This window comes from Cebus imitator, unplaced genomic scaffold, assembly GCF_001604975.1.
Source record: "Cebus imitator isolate Cc_AM_T3 unplaced genomic scaffold, Cebus_imitator-1.0 Scaffold87, whole genome shotgun sequence".
Classification (NCBI taxonomy): Eukaryota; Metazoa; Chordata; class Mammalia; order Primates; family Cebidae; genus Cebus; species Cebus imitator.
Window position 1 is genome coordinate 3,434,204 of NW_016107402.1, and position 19,074 is coordinate 3,453,277.

General features: G+C 51.1%; 2 protein-coding genes across 2 annotated transcripts in view; one reads left to right on the forward strand and one right to left on the reverse strand.

Moving 5' to 3' along the window:
- Positions 1-19,074, forward strand: part of MAN1C1 (mannosidase alpha class 1C member 1) — a 175,965-nt gene that overhangs the window by 107,754 nt on the left and 49,137 nt on the right. The gene's annotated exons all lie outside the window — the stretch shown is intronic.
- On the reverse strand, positions 1,176-14,441 carry LOC108308603 (testicular haploid expressed gene protein-like). Its single transcript, XM_037740633.1, has 2 exons — positions 14,296-14,441; positions 1,176-5,384 (listed from the first exon to the last, which is right to left on the reverse strand). The coding sequence occupies exons 1-2, from the start codon at positions 14,439-14,441 to the stop codon at positions 4,301-4,303; spliced, it is 1,230 nt and encodes a 409-aa protein (XP_037596561.1). The 3' UTR covers positions 1,176-4,300.

The following is a 19,074-nucleotide window of genomic DNA, read 5'->3' on the forward strand; positions in this document are numbered from 1 at the left end:
TTCTCTAGCGCTAGTCTGGTTCTGCATAGATGTTTTCATTCTTCTACCTAGCGAATGGACTTCTGCTCACAGCCTTCTGAGATTCATGTGGGCAAAAGAAGGGCAAAGGTGGGCAATCCAAAAACCTTCACTTACCCGTCTGCTCCCAGGATGGTCCCCTGTGCCTCAGCCAGGCATTCAGAGACCCTCTGTCTTACTTCTTTCTGAGATTCTGCCTCTGGTTTTCTGCTGGGATGAGAGGGAACGTTTTCTTGGCAGAAGTAGGAAGAGGATCTAGGGATCTTACTGCCTTTAAGGCGACTTGCAACAAACCCTCCTCTATCTCACTTCCGGAGATACCTGGTGTTGCCACCAATCCCAGAGCCTTTGGGGTTTTCTAGCACAAACCTGAGTGCCTATTTGATTGCATTGTCATGGGTTAGGGTTCTGCTTTCTTGGGTTTGCTGAGTCAGCCCTACACATCTCTTTCCCAGCTGCCAAACTTTGTTACTATCGTCTTCTTCCTTGGTTGCTCTATCTTTGTGGATTGATGGATTTTTAAAAAAATTATCATACCAAAAATTGTCTTAGTGGAGTTTCTGGGTGAAAGTGGAGGCTAGTGCATTCATTCAGGTCATAATCTTTAACCACAGTCTCTGGCTTTTCTAACTGTTGGGTTTCCTGAGCCTTAACATCATCATCTGTAGAATGGGACAAAAGATCTCTTTCCTGATGTATGCCAGGAGTCTTTGTGAAGATCTGATGAGTTTTTGTGTAAAGATTTACCGTTCAAGCAGCAGGATGTATGACTCTCCATTCTAAGTGGTGCTTGGGCTAAAGGATTAAGGGATACCTTCCAGAGGCTGGGACTGGAGAAATGGCCAGCCTGGACTGAAGGGTACTGTATCAGTTACAGACAACCACAGCCGTCACTGGCATGCAGCAGTAAGTGTTTAGGTAACTCAGGAGTCTTCAGAGCTGATCCAGGCAGGGCAGGCCAAATGACTGAATTTTTGTGTTTTTTTGTGGTTTTTTTGGGGGGGGGGTTTGCTTTTGCGCAGGCTGGAGTGCAGTGGTGCAATCTTAGCTTACTGTGACCTCCGCCTCCCGGGTTCTAGCAATTCTCCTGCCTCGGCCTCCAGAGTAGCTGGGACTACAGGCGCACGCCACCACACCAGGCTAGTTTTTGTATTTTTAGTAGAGACAAGGTTTCACCATGTTGGCCAGGATGGTCTCAATCTCTTGACCTCATGATCTGCCCTCCTCAACCTCCCAAAGTGCTGGGATTACAGGCGTGAGCCACCGTGCCTGGTTTACGACTTCAGATCTTGACTGGGCTCACCCTTGTGCCTGGGGACAGCTGACTGTCAGCTGATCTAAGAGATCCTTGGCTGGGACAACTGAGGCCAACTCAGCTCTGCTCCATGCATCTCTGCGTCTCAGCTCTAGTTTGATTGTGTTCCCATGGTGACAAAAGGACAAGAAAGCAAGTGGAAACATGCAAGTACCTTTTCAAGCCTCTGCGTCTGTCACATTAGCTCTCATTGGCTGAAGTTGGCCACATGTGGCTAAGCCCAGAGGAGGAGGATGGGGAGAGACATCCCACTCAGTGGCAAAGGACCTGAATGCAGGAAGGGGTAAGGAATGGGGACCATTGGTGCAAACTCTACCATGAGTGCCTAGACATGGCTAAAGAACAGAGCACCCCCAGCCTCTATTATTTTTCTGCAAACCCAGAATATTTTGCCTAAACAAGGAACCTGGGGTTCTGCCACCCTGATTTGCATTCAGTTAAAAGAATCAATCCTTTACTTGCTACTGGGAAGAAATGCTGCCCATCTCTAAAATAATCAGACATGATCTCTCTGACAGAGCAGAACACTCCCCAGGCCCAGGCTAGGGATGTAGATCACAGGCAGCCGATTAAATCTGCTTAATTATTTGATTCAATCAGAAGTTGGCTTAATTATTTTCTTGCTCTCACCTCTTTTGAATCCATTCTGGAAACTGATTATGTCTTTAACACCAGCCCAGAGATAAGCATTTCAGTTGGGAAATGTAATTAGCCAAGGAAAATGAATGTGGGAGCTGCCTTTTGTCAAAGCACCATTAAAACCCAACTCTGGTCAATACCAATGTGGTGTGAAGACAAAAGGCTCCGTTTGCTCCTCTTGGGACTGGAGAGGGAAGGCCCAGCAGGAGGTGGGAAAATAGGTATCTTGGGATCTTAGCAAAAGGAAGCTCATTAATCCATTCATTCAGAGGCATTTCCAGGCCAGTTCTGGGATGGGTGCTAGAGATGCAAAGGTGAACTGGCCACATCCCTTGCCCCGAAAGAGCTCTCTTCTTAGAGGAGGGATTCACGCGTAATTATGAGGTCAAAGTGCTATGGGAATAGCACTTTTGCAGAGGAAGGAGCCACTGATTCTGCCTCTGGGAGCTTCACAGAGGAGGTGACGTTGAGCTGGGCTTAGAAGAATATGCTGAAGTTTCCCAGGCAAAGAAGGGCATTCTAGGTAAAGGGCACAGCACGTACAAGGGTGTGGTGGTGTGAGAGTACAGGAGTGCTTATTAGGAGAACACTAGAGCAAGCCTGCCGAGGGCTCCATGGGCCAGCCTGGCTCCTCCTAGGATAAAGTATGCAGCGTGTCCCTGGGCCATCCCACCTCACTTTTCAGTGCCTCGGGATCCTCCCTCACCTCCCACTTTGCCCTCTGGACAGAGTTATTAAGGATAGGATTCTCCCCAAGTGTTTGTTTTAATGGAAGTCCAAGGCATGTGCATTTAAGGGAGACTGCACCATCTGAAAGCCAGGGACTGGGTTCTAGGCACCTGAGAACCACAGATGCACATGGTAGAGCTGAAGAATGAGACGGTGCTCAGGGCAGAAGGTCCAGCCTGGGCCGAGGCTCAGCAGTACAGCACACTGAGCTGAGTGTGGCTGTAGCATGAAATGAAAGGTGGGTAGTGAGCTGCTCAGCTGGGAAGGGGCTGGATCGCAAAGGGCCTTTTATAGGCCATTGCAGACCAGCTCCTTGGCCTTGGCCTCTATGATGGGGGAGAATCTGTTCACACTACTCTATAGTCTCTCTCCTGCAAGTCTTCACTTCAAAAACGGTCAGTACTCAGAGCAGTGGTCTCTGGTTTGCTTGGATAGTTGCCCGAGGCAAAAGCTTGTCTGGAATGCAGTGGGGTGGAGAGGTTATCTGACCAGGTGGCTCCTGCACCTGGGGAAAGTGAGGGAGGACCACCACCACTGCCTCCAGGTCCAAGGCAAGGCGGAGCCACCACACCTGTGCCCACCTGGTTTCTATTCACCTTAACCCTTAGCTATCCTTACAAGGAAGAATTCAGCCAAGGGGACCAGGCACTGACTGAAGCTCCCAGGCCCTGCCTCTCTCTGAGACACAGAGCACCGACTACCAGATCCCACCCCATGTGATCCCGTGCACACACTTTGTAATGGGGTGTGGTGACCAGCATGTGTGCAATTTTATACTCTGCTTTTTTGCTTGGAAGCATCTTGAAGCCTCATCATTTGCCTGCCCCAGATGGGCCCCGTCTCACCTGTGAGGCCGCTGATGTAGAGGGAGAGTGCAAGTATGGTAGGCATTCGGGTTGTGGTTCCTGCTTATTTGCTGTGCAGCTTTGGACAAGCTTCTTAGCTTCTCTGTGCCCCGGTTTTGTCATCTAGAAATGGAGATAATATACCACCTACACTGCAGTGTAGAAGCATTAAGAGTATGCACTACTCTTACAAAGATTAAGAGTATAAAGTTCTCAGCCAGGCATGGTGGCTATGCCTGTAATCCCATCACTTTGGGAGGGCCAAGGTGGGAGGGTCACGTGAGTTCAAGAGTGTGAGACCAACCTGGGCAATACAGTGAGACCTTGTCTCTATTTTTTAAAAAGTTAAATTAGCTAACTGTGGTGGCATGTGTCTGTAGTCCCCGATACTCAAGAGGTTGAAGTGTGAGGATGGCTTGAACCTGGGAAGCTGAGGTTGCAGTGAGCTGAGATCGCGCCACTGCATTCCATCATGGATGACAGAGCAAGACCCTATGTCAAAAAACAAGTAAATTGTCAGTTGTTGGCATGAAGGATGTGTTAAACACATAAGCATAATGATTATGGAGGCTGCTAGACTTTTTTTTTTTGGATGCAAAAATAAATATTATTGTCCTCCTCATCCTTCTTTTGGCCTTCCAGCCTGCCCTCCCTTCTCCAGGCCAAAAGACTCAGAACAATCACGTACACAGGGTTAGGATGCCTGAGGGTGTTTACTGGTGAGCCGATGTCTTAGAAGCTGGGCCTAGGGGGCTCATACTTTTCTGGTGATGGCGAGCTCATAGAGGTGAGGGGACACCTGGGCCACCAGCGCAGCCGGGGAGATGTAATAGGGGTCGTAGCCCTCATTGAGACCCTTGTGCCCTTTGGGCCTGGCCAGGGAGATGATCCGGGGGCTGGCCACGACCTTCTTGGTGACATCCAGCACCGCCCAGCGAGGATCTTGGTCAGGAACGAACTTGTCCGGCTGAGCTTTGGGCATGGCCAAGTGAAGGAAGCGGTTATAGTCTGACACACGTGGCTTGGGTTTCGGCATGGGGTCCCACTCTTCCAGCAGGGTGGCTGGGGCCTTCGGCTTTGACAGCTGGAGGATCCGGGAGCTGGGGACTGCCATTTGGGCCGCCCTGGATACCCAGGACACCTCAAACATGTTCATGCTCCAGATGTTGTTCCGAATCTTCTGGGCAGCCAGTTCCTTCAGGCGAGGCGACGTTCGGTATTCCAGGGAGGACCGAGGAATGGGCCAGACAGGAGTCGTCCTGTTGCTGTTATAATATTCCAGGTAGAATCTCCAGGGCCAAGACAGCTCCTCCATTCGCTGGGACACCTCGGGCACTGTGATGGTGAGGCTGGTGTCCTCCAGGAACCGCTCGGTCCAGTACACAGATGGCCTGTCTTTCAGGACTTGCCAGTTTCTCCTGGGCTCTACCAGCTCACTGGGCCTCCGCCACCTCCTCTTCTTCCTCGCTCTGGCCACGGCGGTGCCAGGGATCTTCTGGCTGATGGACAGCTGCCTCATCTCAGGAATGTCCTCCTCTGCGTCCTGGTCCAGAACTCTCTCCAATTCAGAAAGGGAGTCTTTGGGGTCCAGGGTCTCCAGGAGCTCCTCCTCGGGGGGAAGCTCTTCTTCTGGGTCTTCAGGGCCCAGCTCTGCATGGCCCAGGTCCTGGAGTCTGGGGTCTGTGACCCGCCGGCTCCCATACACAGAGCTCTGGAGGCCGTGGGGGTCGCCGTCCGGCTCCTTCTCTGACCCGCCCCCCCGCCTCAGAGTGCTGGCTGCCAAGTGAACCCCACTCTTGCCCGGCTCAAATGACTGCCTAGCGAACTGGCTGGGTGACCTTAGGCATCAATCATTTAAATTCTGTGAGCCTCAGTTTCCCCCTCTGTAAACCACGTTTAACGACACAGTTCAGGGTGGGTATAAGGAAGAAACAGACTAACTCCTGCCTGTGGATAGACTCTGGAAATGGATGTTTTGTGTCCTTGTTGTAGTCCAGGGCACTGATGGTGTTGCTCCATCAGGTGATTTGAGAACTCATGGGTCCCCACTGAGAGGTGGTGAGTGACTGTATGAAGGGATGAGACAGCATGGGAGGTGGAGGAGGTTGGTGTCTGCACCCACCCTGCCCAAGAACAGGATGATGGGCAATATGTGCAGAACACAGTGGCCTTTCGCCTGACTCCAGGCTCCAGAGGCTGGGGGTAAGCATTCTTCACCCCTACCCCGAAGCTATGGCAGAAGAACACAGAGCAAAAGGACACAGAATGCCCAGCATATTCTGTGTGAAAGTTGCTGAGGCCAGAGACAGCTCTCACATCCTGTGTTGCTCAGGCCTTCCCACCCTGTCCCTCTGCGGGGTCTCAGCCCCAGTCCTGGGCAGGGAGTGTGGGATGCTTAGGAGCGGGGTACAGGCTAAGCTTCAGCCACCCTCACGGAATCCATCCTGGGCCCCTGGCCCCAGCCAGACAGGTTGGCAGATCGCCCAGCCACATCCAAAGGCATCGTGTGCTCTGAGCACAGAGCCTGGCCGAGGACACCAGAGAGCAGGAGAGCGTGGGGGCCATGCAGCCCATGACGAGGCTTTGATAACACAGTCTACCTGCCATGTCTGAAAAATCAAGGCATGCGTCTTCCTGGCAGGGAATGCAGTTTCCTGTTAATGAGCTGTGAGAGGTTGGAACAAGTTATCAGAGGGAGTCTGGGCCGACTGCTTCCCAAGGCAGCTGCCAGGAGATGGAAGCCAGGCCCCAGCCTCCTCCCTTCAGGGGGCTCAGCTATTTGGGGAGCATCTCTCAAAGGGTTGAACTAAAACCTGGAGTGAGAGTCCCCAGCCTGTGCCAGGACCTGCTGGTGGATCTTGATCCCCTGCCGGGGGCTTCTCCAGGCCTTAGCTGCTACACTTCCCTGTCTCTGCAGGGACTAGCTAGAGTCCCCTCCCCTCCGCAACCTCAGGCTCTCAGGGGGACCAAAGCCAATAACCCCATGATGAACGGATCCCTGTGGTTTCTCGCTGCTTGCAAAGCCCTCACACTTGTCATCTTATTAGGTGCCCACAACAATCTGTGTGAGAGAAACTGAGGCTCAGGGAGAAGTGCCCGAGGTCATACTGCCTGGTGGGTCTGTTTAGGGTAATGCTAGCTGCTGTGACAGATAAACATAGAGACTTCAGTGGCTGGAGACAACAGACATTTCTTTCTTGCTCATGTAAAGTCAAATTGATGGTGAGGTGAGCACTGTTTCCACGATGGCTCAGGCACCCAGGGTGATGCAGGCGCCATCATCTTCAGGTTGTAACTCCCTGGGTTGCCTTGATCTTGGAAGATCCACGAATGGTTTTTATGGGCCAGGCCTCAAAGTAGTATATGGAGCCTATGCCCACATCGCATTGGGTCCTGAGGACCCACTTAGATGTGGAAGGGCTGGGAACCACAGTTCCTGCCTGGGCGGCTGTTTCCCAGCAACGACTCTACCTAAGGAAGGGGAACAGGAGCAGAATCTTTGCCACCACAGTAGAGGGTATTGCTCTCAAAAACAAAGCTGGGGACCCCTAGTGAGAATTTGATCACCTAGGAGTCAACAAGTGGCCAGTGTGGTCTGAGACCTAAAAGAAGACTCTGTGGTTCTGACCCCAGAACAATTCTGGATCTCCAAACGTCGTGCCAGCCTTCTCTGCAGCCTCCTGCCCCTTCGTTAGCTTCTAATGAACACTGCTGCTCATGGCCCAGCCCTGCAGCACCCCTTTGTGGTTCCCTGTGGCCCTCACCGTAGAGACCAAACCCCTTGTCCTTCCCAGGATGGCTCCAGCTGACTGGCCACCCCTCATCCCCCCTCAAACCTGTGCTCCTCACTGACCAGCTTCTACCTCGGGGCCTTTGCACATGCTGTGCCCTCTACCTGGAATGTCCCCCCTGCTACTCTCCACCCTATGGGTTTCTGCTCGTCCTTCCCGATCCATCACAGGTCCATGAGGCTTCCTCAGCAGAGTTAGCCGCTGAGCCAGCATTTGTTGAGCGTTTTCTGTGTACCAGGCACTGCAGTAAAGGCTTCCCAGGAATTAACTCATTTATCTCCCAAGCCTACAAGGCAGGCATCCCATTTTCTAGATGAGGAACCCAGGTCTGGGAGGAGTGAGTGAGGTCACACAGCTGCAGAGTGGCAAAGTCAAATTCCAAACCCAGGTTCCTGTGGCTCACAGCCAGGCCTTAACAGCTGCATGAACTTCCACCTATTATTAGCACCTGTCATAAGGCTTCATAATCATTTACTTGCTATTTTGCTGGAAAATTGCTTCCTGTCTTTCTGGGAAGGCAGCTGCAGCCTCACTAAGGACAGAGGTCAGATCTGATCCATCCTAGAGTCTTCCTCACCACTGTTCCCACCACCAAGGCCAAAGTCTGCGTGGTGATTTCCTCTCAAATAAATCACTTACCCTGTGAGAACCAGAAAGAGAAATTCCTCAGATTAGGGTCTTTCATAATCCCCTCCCTGCTTGCGTGTCAGTTTTTGAAAGTTACCCTGAAACCATTTGAAAATGATCTCAGAGGCAGAGACTGGCCTTCTCTACGTGTGATTAAGTACAATGGCTTTTTAATGATTTGAGCTGTGCCTTCTGTGGATTGACAAAAATGGATTACCATGTATTTCTGAAAACCACACTGCCAAAATCAGATTTTTTTTTTTTTTTTTTAAAGTTTTCTCAGCCATCCTCAAGCCTTAGCTGAGAACAACAAATACTCTGGGCTTTAATTGTTCAGTCACATGAGGGTGGTGCCTCCTGAGTTCCGAGAACTGCTTTTGCCAGGAAAGCCTTGAGACACTCCTGGGGTTCGATCTTTAGGAAATTGAACTGTGTGTTTTCTCTGAAGTGGAGAGCTAGCTCCTGGGCCATGGCACGTTTGCTGCATTTGTGAATTGTTTGGGCACCAAGGTCTGAAACAGAGGCAGCTCTTGCCCTGTAAGCATGCTCAGGGCTGTCACAGCTGCATGAGGCCTGGCTTGGCTGTGGGTGAGCGGACAGGGCGAGCAGGGAGGGGCTTTCCCTACATGGGCACTTCCTCCTCCTTTTCACTCTCCTGCCAGACTCTGTGCGTGGAGTCCTGTACCCTTCACCTGGTCCAAGTCACCCACACCTGTGACACCTTGGACAGTGCAGACTAACTGCTGGCTCAGAAAGGTGAAGTCCCTTGGTTGTGGTCACAGGCTAGTAAGCCACAGAGCCAAGGCACATGGTTTGACTGGAAGCCTGTGCTTCCCCCAAGATCGCAGCTGCCTTTAAAAAATCAAATAAGGGTTTGGGAGGCCGAGGCAGGTGGATCATGAGGTCAAGAGATCGAGACCATCCTGGTCAACATGGTGAAACCCCGTCTCTACTAAAAATGTAAAAAATCAGCTGGGTATGGTGGCGCGTGCCTGTAGTCCCAGCTACTAGGGAGGCTGAGGTAGGAGAATTGCCTGAACCCAGGAGGCAGAGGTTGCGGTGAGCCGAGATCACACCATTGCACTCCAGCCTGGGTAACAAGAGCGAAACTCAAAAAAAAAAAAAAAAATCAAATAAGGGCCAGGTGGGTGGATCATCTGAGGTCAGGAGTTCAAGACCAATATGGTGAAACCCCGTCTCTACTAAAATTACCAAAATTAGCCAGGCATGGTGGCATGTGCCTGTAGTCCCAGCTGTTTGGGAGGCTGAGGCAGAAGAATCACTTGAACCCAGGAGGCAAAGATTGCAGTGGGCCAAGATCGCGCCATTGCACTCCAACCTGGGTAACAGAGCAAAGCCTTCGTCTCAAAAAAAAAAATCAAATGAGGCGAGGCCTGGTGGCTCATATCTATAATCCCAGTACTTTGGGAGGCCAAGGTGGACAGATCACCTGAGCCCAGGAGTTTGAGACCAGCCTGGGCAATATGGTGAAACCCTGTCTGTACAAAAAAACTAGGTGTGGTGGCATGCTCCTGTAGTCCCGGCTACTCGGGAGGCTGAGGTGGGAGGATCACCTGAGCCCGGGTACGTCAAGGCTGCAGTTGAGCTGTGATCGTGCCACTGCACTCCAGCTTGGGCAACAGAGTGAGACCCTGTCTCAAAAAATAATAATAATCAACTAAGAGGAAACTCACAGGTATCCCCTGCAGTCCATTTACATTTGAGGAAAACAAACCTCACTATGCATCCACTAGCACCAGTGGCTTCAGTAATCTACATTATCTGCATTTCACAGAGGATGTTGAAGCTCATGGGATAGGGTAGCTGACAGAAGTCACACAGCTAGTATTAGGCCAATTATTATCTTATTCTACGTCCACCTGATTCCAGAGTTTCTGCCCCACTCTATCCTTTGTCAGAATCTGTCTCAGGCCCCTGCCTCTCTCTCTGTTAGGTGGTAAACATAGGTAAGTCTGGCAAGGAGAAGCCTGTGTTGTTTTATGTGTAAAATGTGTGTAGCTATCTTTCCAGTTAAGGGAAGAGGCAGAGTGGCTTCTGTGAGATTCTGGAAGGGGCCTATGGACCAAAGAAAGGAAAGGACCTTGGTCTGTAGGAGGGTGGGCTGGTCCCCTCCTCTTCACTGATGCTGGGAGTAAAGCAGGTGGATTTGTTATGGCCTGATGGAGAGAGGGCCACCTGTCCGGCCTGTGCTCATGCGTGCTCTAGCTCCTGCTCTGCTCTGTCTCAGGGTTAATTTACTACATGTTTACTCCAAGCCTACCATGCACCTGGCATCATGCTAGGCTCTTTGGTGTTTCTAAAGATGCATCTGGCAGGGTACCTTCCTTCCAGGGCTCCCATCTGTCAGAGAAAAAGACCAACTCGGACCCTCCTATGAGTGAGCCTCAGCCAAGGGATCAGTCATGGGGTCCAGAATGGTGTAGGTAGGAAGAGCCACTCCTCGAGGGCATCTGGGGAGGCTCCTGCAGAGAGTGCCCAGGCTCCCAGGGAGAGGCGGCAGCTCTCTACAAGGGAATGCCTGCTGCAGGGGGCCTTGCTCCAGGCCAGAGGTAGGAGATAGGGTCAGGCTGAGCCACAGGCCCTCAGGAGGTAGCCTGGGGTCTCAAAGCCAAGAGTACTTCCCTGAGACCTTCTTGGACCCTCCAAACCGAGCCCAGTCTCCCAAGTTGCACGGGAATGGAATGGCACAGCAGTGAAGAGCAGAGCCACCAAGGCAGATGGCCGGAGTTGAGTCCTGGCTCCCTGTTCATCAGCTCTGTGAAGTTTAGATGATTCTCTGAGCCTCAGTTTCCCCATCTGTAAAACGGGCAGGAATTGCACGCTCCTCCTCCAGTGTTGTGAGACTTAAAAGAGGTGCCGCCTGTGGGGCGCTCAGCAGCGTGGCATCGGCCTCCACGCAGGTTTGCAGCTGCTGCAGCCGGCATTTTGCATGATCGCTAGCCCTCAGGACGGTTTGCAAGGCGGAGGTCTCCTTGCTCCCACTGTGGAAGATGAGGAAACTGAGACAGCTAGTAAGTGGTGTACCCAAGCTTGGGTTTCCAGGACTCAACCCTTTCTGCTGGCCCACTGCCTGCAGCTCAGCCATCCCAGCAACTACAAAGACCCTCCCCAGGGCTCAGCTCCGTACCAGGCTCTCCTGGCACTGCCTCTACTATCTCTTAATGTTTTGCGGGGGTGAATGGGGCCTCTTTGATCTCCTTTCTTTTCCCCTTTCCAATAATCATCATTCATCTTATCAGAGCCATGCGTCTGCGCCTCTTGGCGATAGGCCACAGGCCATGTTTGCCATGATCGATGCGTAGCTCTGTGTGGCCACAGTGTATGCCCAAGACAGCATGGCAACCCTGTGCCCGCAGGCCCGGGAGGCTCTGACACTGTCAAAGGCAGCTGGACGTTTCCCCAGGAGCTGAGGTGAGGCACCTGGCTCACATGCCCCATGGTTTGGTTGAATTCTCCTTGTTCCTGGATTGGTAAACAGCTGCCCCCCTCCCACAAGCTGGGGAGCATCTCCAGCTGCCTTTCTAGGGTCTCAAAGCACAGACCCAGGTGCTTCTGCCCCCGTCCTCCTCGTCCATAAATGCCTAGAAGACAATTCACCAAACCAGGATGGTTAGCTCTGAAGTCCCATTGGGCCCAGCCACTCATCATACAGCAGCCAGTCAGACCCAGTTCCTAAGCCATCTGGACCCCCTTTCCTGCAGCCCCAGGGCCATGTGTCACTGCTCACTACTTCCTCCTTTCCCGCTGTGCACAATCCTCACCTCGGGATATTCAGTGTGCTGTGCCTTCTGCCCACTGTGCCCTCGGCCCCTTTCTTCCTGGGCCTCAGTCAAGCCTCTGCCCGAATGCTGCCCATCTCCTGGCTGTGCCCTCCCGCCCCACATCTAAATGGATCCCCTCCTTAGCCACTCTATTTTTCCGCATCACACACATATTATACTTAAATGTGTCTCTGTGGGTCCTTCCCCTCACTCTACTAGGCTCCAGTGCCAGACACACCCCAAGCACCCAAAAAATATATTTGGGATGAATGAATGAATCTTAAGCAAGTGACTTAATTCCTCTAAGCTTCAATCTTCATCCGTAAAAGAGGGACAGTGAGTTATTTATTTATTTATTTATTTATGAGACAGAGTATCTCTCTTTTGCGCAGGCTGGAGTGCAGTGGCGCAATCACAGCTCGCCGCAACCTCCACCTCCCGGGTTCAAGTGATTCTCGTGCCACACCCTCCCAAGTAGCTAGGACTACAGGCATGCACCACCACACTCAGCTAACTTTTGTATTTTTAGTAGAGACGGGATTTCACCGTGTTGGCCAGGCTGGTCTTGAACTCCTGGCCTCAAGTGATCCATCCACCTCAACCTCCCAAAGTGCTAGGATTACAGGCGTGAACTACCGCGCCCAGCCCAGTGATAGAGTTTTTATTTTTTTATTTTTTTTATTTTTATTTATTTATTTATTTATTTTTGAGACGGAGTTTCGCTCTTGTTACCCAGGCTGGAGTGCAATGGCGCGATCTCGGCTCACCGCAACCTCCGCCTCCTGGGTTCAGGCAATTCCCCTGCCTCAGCCTCCTGAGTAGCTAGGATTACAGGCACGCGCCACCATGCCCAGCTGATTTTTTATATTTTTAGTAGAGACGGGGTTTCACCATGTTGACCAGGATGGTCTCGATCTCTTGACCTCGTGATCCACCCGCCTCGGCCTCCCAAAGTGCTGGGATTACAGGCTTGAGCCACCACACCCGGCTTGTGATAGAGTTTTTAAAAGATGGATATGAAACAAACAGCACAGTGCCAGGCACAAAAGCAAGTGCTCAGTCAGTGCTATCTGCAAGGATTGTTCTTAACTTCTGATAAGGAAGGCTTGGCTGGCATTTAGAATTCCACATTCCACAAGAAACTTTTTCGGGGTGTCTACCCTGGGCCAGGATCTCAGAGCCTCGTAGAGTCAGTGTCTGGCTCCCACCACCTCACACCACAGAGGAGTTGCCTCTGGCAGGGGCACTGGCTGTCAAGGAGGCCTCCTCACACGGAGGCAGCACAGGGAGAGCGTCCAGTCCTTCACTCCGCAGATCCCAAAGACACCTGGACCCTGCGGGGCCTGTATAGGCTTAATCAGGCCGTGAAGACACTCCCTGCCTGGAATGGACTTGTGAAAAGGACACAAAATACTTAATAGACATTGAGAAACAATGCCTTTCATAACAATGTTCAGAGGAGAAAAACCTCAGGCACAGGTGGGAGAATCAGGGATGTTTCACGGAGGAAGGAGCATTTTATCTAGAAGTTAAAGTAGACATTGGATTGAGACGTGTGAGGACATTGTGGGTTAGAAGAGGGCATGCCAGGAGGAGGAAACAGCTTATTCAAGGGCTGGAGGCTAGAGAGTGGGCCACATGGAATCAGTAGTTTGCTTAGAATGTGGAACACATGAAAAGACTATTAACACATAGGAGGCCAGTTGTGGTGGCTCACAGCTGTCATCCCAGCACTTTGGGAGACCGAGACAGGTAAATCACTGAGGCCAGGAGTTCGAGACCAGCCTGGCCAACGTGGTGAATCCCTGTCTCTCCTAAAAATACAAAAATTATCCAGGCACGTGCGTGCCTGTAATCCCAGCTACTTGGGAGGCTGAGACAACGAGAATCACTTGAACCCAGGAGGTGGAGGTTGCAGTGAGCAGAGATCGCACCACTGCACTTCATCCTGGGCGACAGAGCAAGACTGTGTTTCAAAATATAAATGAATGAATGAATAAATAAGACATAGGACTGTGAGAGCATTGTATCAGTCAACTATTTCCATGATAAGATTGTGTTATAACAAAGTATTCCACAATGAGAGGCAGACATCAGTGAGTGTTTTTTGTGACTTCAGATAGGCTGGAATTTGGTAATTTGGTTTATCTAGGCTGCATCCAGCTAGGTCCAAGTCTGCTCTGCACATGTCTCATCCTTCCTGGACCAGTGGCCAGCTGAGACTCATTCTTCTCGGGGAAGGTGAGGGGCGGGAGCCTAGGAGAGCAAGCCCAGCCATACGAGCATGTTTCAGATCATGTCCACTGATCCCTGTGGCAAGTCTCATGGCCAAACCTAAAATCAAGGGCAGAGTTTAATTCCCCACCCACCATGAAGCCAAAGCAAGTTACATGGAAAAGCCCAAGGTTAATGGGATGGAGATATTTACTCCTCCCAGGGAGGGAGAGGGAGGGAGTGAAGATTCATTGAATTCATTGATTCATCTAATTTCTCCAGGCAAATAGAGGCCAGAGTATGAAGGGTCTCTGTGTCTGCTGTTAGGAGCTGACCAGAGCAGCAGCTGGACTTTGATGTCTGGTGGGTTGAGCAGCAGAGGGCTCTGACTTTTGCTCTTTTCACCGTTGAGGCAAAAAGAGTACTGCAGTCCTATTGGGTGGTTAAAATGCCCCAGTCCCTGCCCAGCTCGGTCCCGCATTCCCCAGGCCTCATGCTTTCTGCTTGCCTGGCACAAAAGCAGTACCTTCTCTGCTAGACCAAGCATCTGCCAGGGCTGTTAGCTTTGCCAAGCCTGAGGGTGACTTTCTCTGCTGGAACTGAACCTTGTGATAACAGCCTCATGCATTGAGTATCTACTGTATGCTGAGTGTATCATATTCTCTTGCAGTGAGTACCTGCTGAGTGCTGGACAATGCATGGGGATTCTTTATGTGTATTCGTTCAAACTCATCACCACTCTAAAAGGGAGACCTCATTATCCCATTTTACTTTGTTTGATTTTTGTTTTTGTGGCAGAGTCTTGCTCTGTTGCCCAGGCCGGAGTGCAGTGGCACCATCACAGCTTGCTGCAGCCTCTACTTCCTGGGGTCAAGCTATCTTCCTACCTCAGCCTCCCAAGTAGCTGAGACCACAAGCACACGCCCTTATGCCTGGCTAATTTTTGCATTTTTTTGTAGAGACAGGGTTTTGCCATGTTGCCCAGGCTGGTCTTGAACTCCTGGGCTCAAGCGATCCACCTGCTTACGCCTCCCAAAATGTACTTACAGGTGCGAGCCACTGTACCCAGCCTCATTATCCCATTTCACTGAGGGTGCAAGAGGTCAAGTCAGTTGCCCAAGCTCAGACAGCAAGGTATGGATGAGGCTTGGATCAAAACCAGGTCTGTTTGGCTCCAAAGCCCATGCTCTCTCCCCTACCAAGTCCTCACAGGAAGTGTAAAGGTCACATGGCCTGGAAGGTGGCTTCTGGTCATAGCTCTGCTCTGAGCTGTGTGACTTTGGAGATATCACTCCAGAATTCTGAGCTCCAGTTTTGAGATCAGAGCAGTTCAGAGCTTGCTGTACACGGTCAGAGGAAACACAGGTTTCCAGATCAGACAGCATCCTCAGCTCTTGTTTAAAAACAAACAAACTTTAAGATTTTACAAGCACACCCTGTTTTCCATTGAGGAGCTGTGTCCAGCAGACTGCTTCAGTGAGCCATGTCCAGCCATTCGTCACAGGGAACCTCCTCCAGCTGCTGGCTGCAGTAACCATTCTCCAGCCAGCTGTGGCAGCAAAGCATGGCATCTGCTTGGGAAGGGTGGAGGAAGCCATTAGTTCCGCCAGGGCCTTGACGTCTGCGGCTGCCCATTTTGCTTCTCCGGCAGGGATTTCCTTGGAAGCTGGCCACTACTGTGTGGTATGTCTTCTCCGAGGCTCAGGGCCCTGGTAAAATGTTGGAGACCCCTAGAAAGAGCTATTGGCATTTCCACTTGCCATTCATTCATTCAACAACCACTTGTTTCTGCCTTCTTTGTGCCCAGCCTGAGGATGGATGCCAGGGCCAGTGGGAAGAGTTAGACCCAGCCACTGCACCCTGGGATTCACAGGCACTTAACGCAGAGACATAGTGCGCACAGTGCTGGGACAAAGCCGTGTGCAGTGGAGCAGGTGGGCATCAATGGGGGGCATGGTCACTTCTGCTTGGCAGCTCAGGAATGTCTGGGTAAAGGCTTAATGTATGAGTCAAGGCCAGAAAGATGAGTAGGTGTTTACCAAGCTAATGCAAAGGAAGGCATCCCAGCCAGAGGGACCCAGATCAGCAGACACACCAGGGAGTCTGAGGAGCTGCTGGTGGTCTGATATGGGTCGAGCATCACGTGCAAAGAGAGCAGGACAAGAGCTGAGGCTGGACAGCCTGCCGTGGCTAGGGCCACAGGCTCTGCATGCTGTGCCCAGGAGTTTCAACTTGGAGAACCCAGACAGGGGTGAGGCTGAGGGCTTTTAAACAGGGCAGTGATATGATTGTTATGTGCTCATCTTTCATGTATCGGCCTTCAGTAAGAGCATTCTGTTGGGTTCCAGGAACAGTTCCTAAAAAATATCTTTCCTTCCAGAGGCTTTAGGAAACCTTTGCCTGGAAATATTCAGCCTCAGAACACAATGCCATGTGACCCAAGAAATAGCCATCAAGGGAAAAGTCAAGGAAAATATCCCTGCTAAAGGAAAAAAAAATAAAACACAGCACACAAAAAACAGACCAGATAGAAATGGAGAGGTCCCAATCCGTAAATGGGTTTTATGCCGCCAGAAGACCTCATCATGCTAGATAATATGGTATTAAACAATAAACTTTGGGTAATGGGGATGTCACTTTAATTAATCTTCCTAGGAACCCATGTGGCAAAAACATTCCAGTTGCTATTGGTATGTTGCAAATTACTCCAAAACTTGGGGGCTTAAAACAATTATGTTATTATGTTCACAGATTGAGTTGGTCAGTAATTCAGAAAGGGCATCACAGGGGCTTGTTATGTGCTTGTCTCTGTGCAGTCATGTATAGAGCCTCAGCTGGGAAGGCTTGAATGCTGAGGCTGAATTGACAGCTGGGTGCTGGTGTTAGCTGGAAGCTTTTTCATTCATGTATTGCAATTGATGCTGGCTGTTGGCTGGAATTGCAGATGGGACTGTCAGTCAGAAAACCAACATATGGCTCTTCATGTGTTTTCTCTTTGAGAGCTATCTTGGGCTTCCTCACAATATGGTGGCTGGTTCCAGAATCTAGCATTCTGAGAGGAAGGAAGTGGAAGCTGCCAGTTTCTTAAGGTCAAGCCAGGCACAGTGGCTAACACCTGTAATCCCGGTGCTTTGGGAGACCGAGATGGGAAGATCACTTGAGGCTAGGAGTTCAAGACCAGCCTGGACAACATAGTGAGATCCCCATCTCTACAAAAAAAATTTTAAAAGTTATCCAGGCATGGTGGTGCACTCCTGTAGTCCCTGCTTCTCGGGAGGATGGCTTGAGCCCAGGAGTTCAAGGATGCAGTAGGCTATGATCACACCACACACTACACCCTGAGTGACAGAGCAAGAGACCCTCAAAAAAATAAAGAAAATAGCACCTCATCCTTTCTGCTTCATTCCCTTGGTCCAGGTAATCACAATGGTCTGTCCAGGTTCAAGGAGAGCAGCCATGGGAGGTGTGTCAGTGTCTCAAGAAAAGCTTCATTCTTCTTGTGGAATAAGATATACCACAGCAGCTGTCTTTGGAAAAGATGGTCTGCCACACAGCCACGTGGGTTTCCATGGATGCTGAGAAAAACACATGTGTGGTTTCCTTACAGAGGAAGAGAAGTCTCTGCTGATTATCTCATTAAATTAAATGCAGCCATTAATGTGTGGCTCTGGCGATTTTGTGGTAATAGGCTACACCTTGGGTGATTTTTTTTCTTCTAAATGTTCTTCCTGGAATTTGTGTGGCCATCCTGACCATTTCTGTTTGCTAATATGATATCACATAAAAACGTCATCATCATTAATATGGCAGAGTCACCAGGGTGGGATACTGACCAGGATCCAGGAAGACAGGCTGGTTCATGGCTCAGCAGCCCCCGGGGAGGAGCTTCTGGGAGCTGGATGTTCATTCCCTGTGGAGACTGACATGCTCTTCACAGAAAACTTTGTGTGGGGCGAGGCTTTGGGCACGTCCTCACCCTGGGCAGCCTGGTAGGAGGATGTTTGTCTGGTGGTGGCAGCCCCTAAAGTAGACACTTAACCCTGCTCTGCATGTGGTCACTGCAGACACCCATGCCATGGGCTCATTTGTTCAGCCCAACCCCTTTCCTTTAATGCCTCTGAGGGTCAGACTGTAGCCAGGCACTGGGAGGTACGAATGCGCCACAGCCACCCTTAAAGCCCTCCCCATCTAGTGGGAGGAGGCCTTTCATTACTAAATATTTACAGGCCTCCGTGGGCACTGGAAAGTGTTCTGGGCAGTGGAAGGCAGGAGTGGACTGAGTTCTCCTCCGTAGGAGCCAACCCCTCAGGAGAAGACAGAGTGTCTGGGAGAGCAGATTCGTGCCTGATCCCCCTGGTGATGAAGGCTGTGGGGAGCCAGAGAGGGCAGGGCCAGTTTCAGCAGAGTGGCCCACAGCTGCCAGGGGCTAGGCCAGGAGCAGGCTCGGAGGCTGAAGGGACAGCCTACAGCTGAAGCAGAGAAGGAGAGGCAGTGAGGGAGCCAGGGGGGATCACAGGGCCCCGGGGACGGGAAGGACTAAGGCTTTCAATTCTGTCAGATGGGAGCCATGGGGGGATTTCGAGCAGAGGAGTAGCATGATATGACTGAATTTTTTTTTAAAAAATGTCTCTGGCTGCCATGCTGAGGACAGATGGGTGGGGTGGGGGAAGAGGAAAGGGCAAGGGTACATGCCAGGGGGGCAGGGAGGCAGCCAGTGGAGTAAATGCAAGAGAGAGGAGGTGGCTGGGTTAGTTGCACAGAGGAGGTGAGATGTGGGCAGTGTCTGGAAATCTTGCAGAGACAGAGCCAGCAGGATTTGCTGCAGGACTGAATGAGGGGGTGCAAGACAGAGTCAAGGGTTGGGGGCCGCAGCTCGTGGGAGGAGGACACTGGCATTAATCAAGATGGGGAAGACTGTGGAAGGGACAGGTCTGGAGGAAGGCATGGGCTTGGCTTTCAGACAGTAAAACATGAGATGCCCGAAGGCCTTCAAGTGGAACTGCGCATGCAGAGTTAGATATGTGAGTCTGGGGTTTGGGGACAAGGTCTTGGCAGGTACTTAAATCTGGGGGTCATCAACATGTAGATGGATTTTTTTTTTTTTTTTTTTTTTT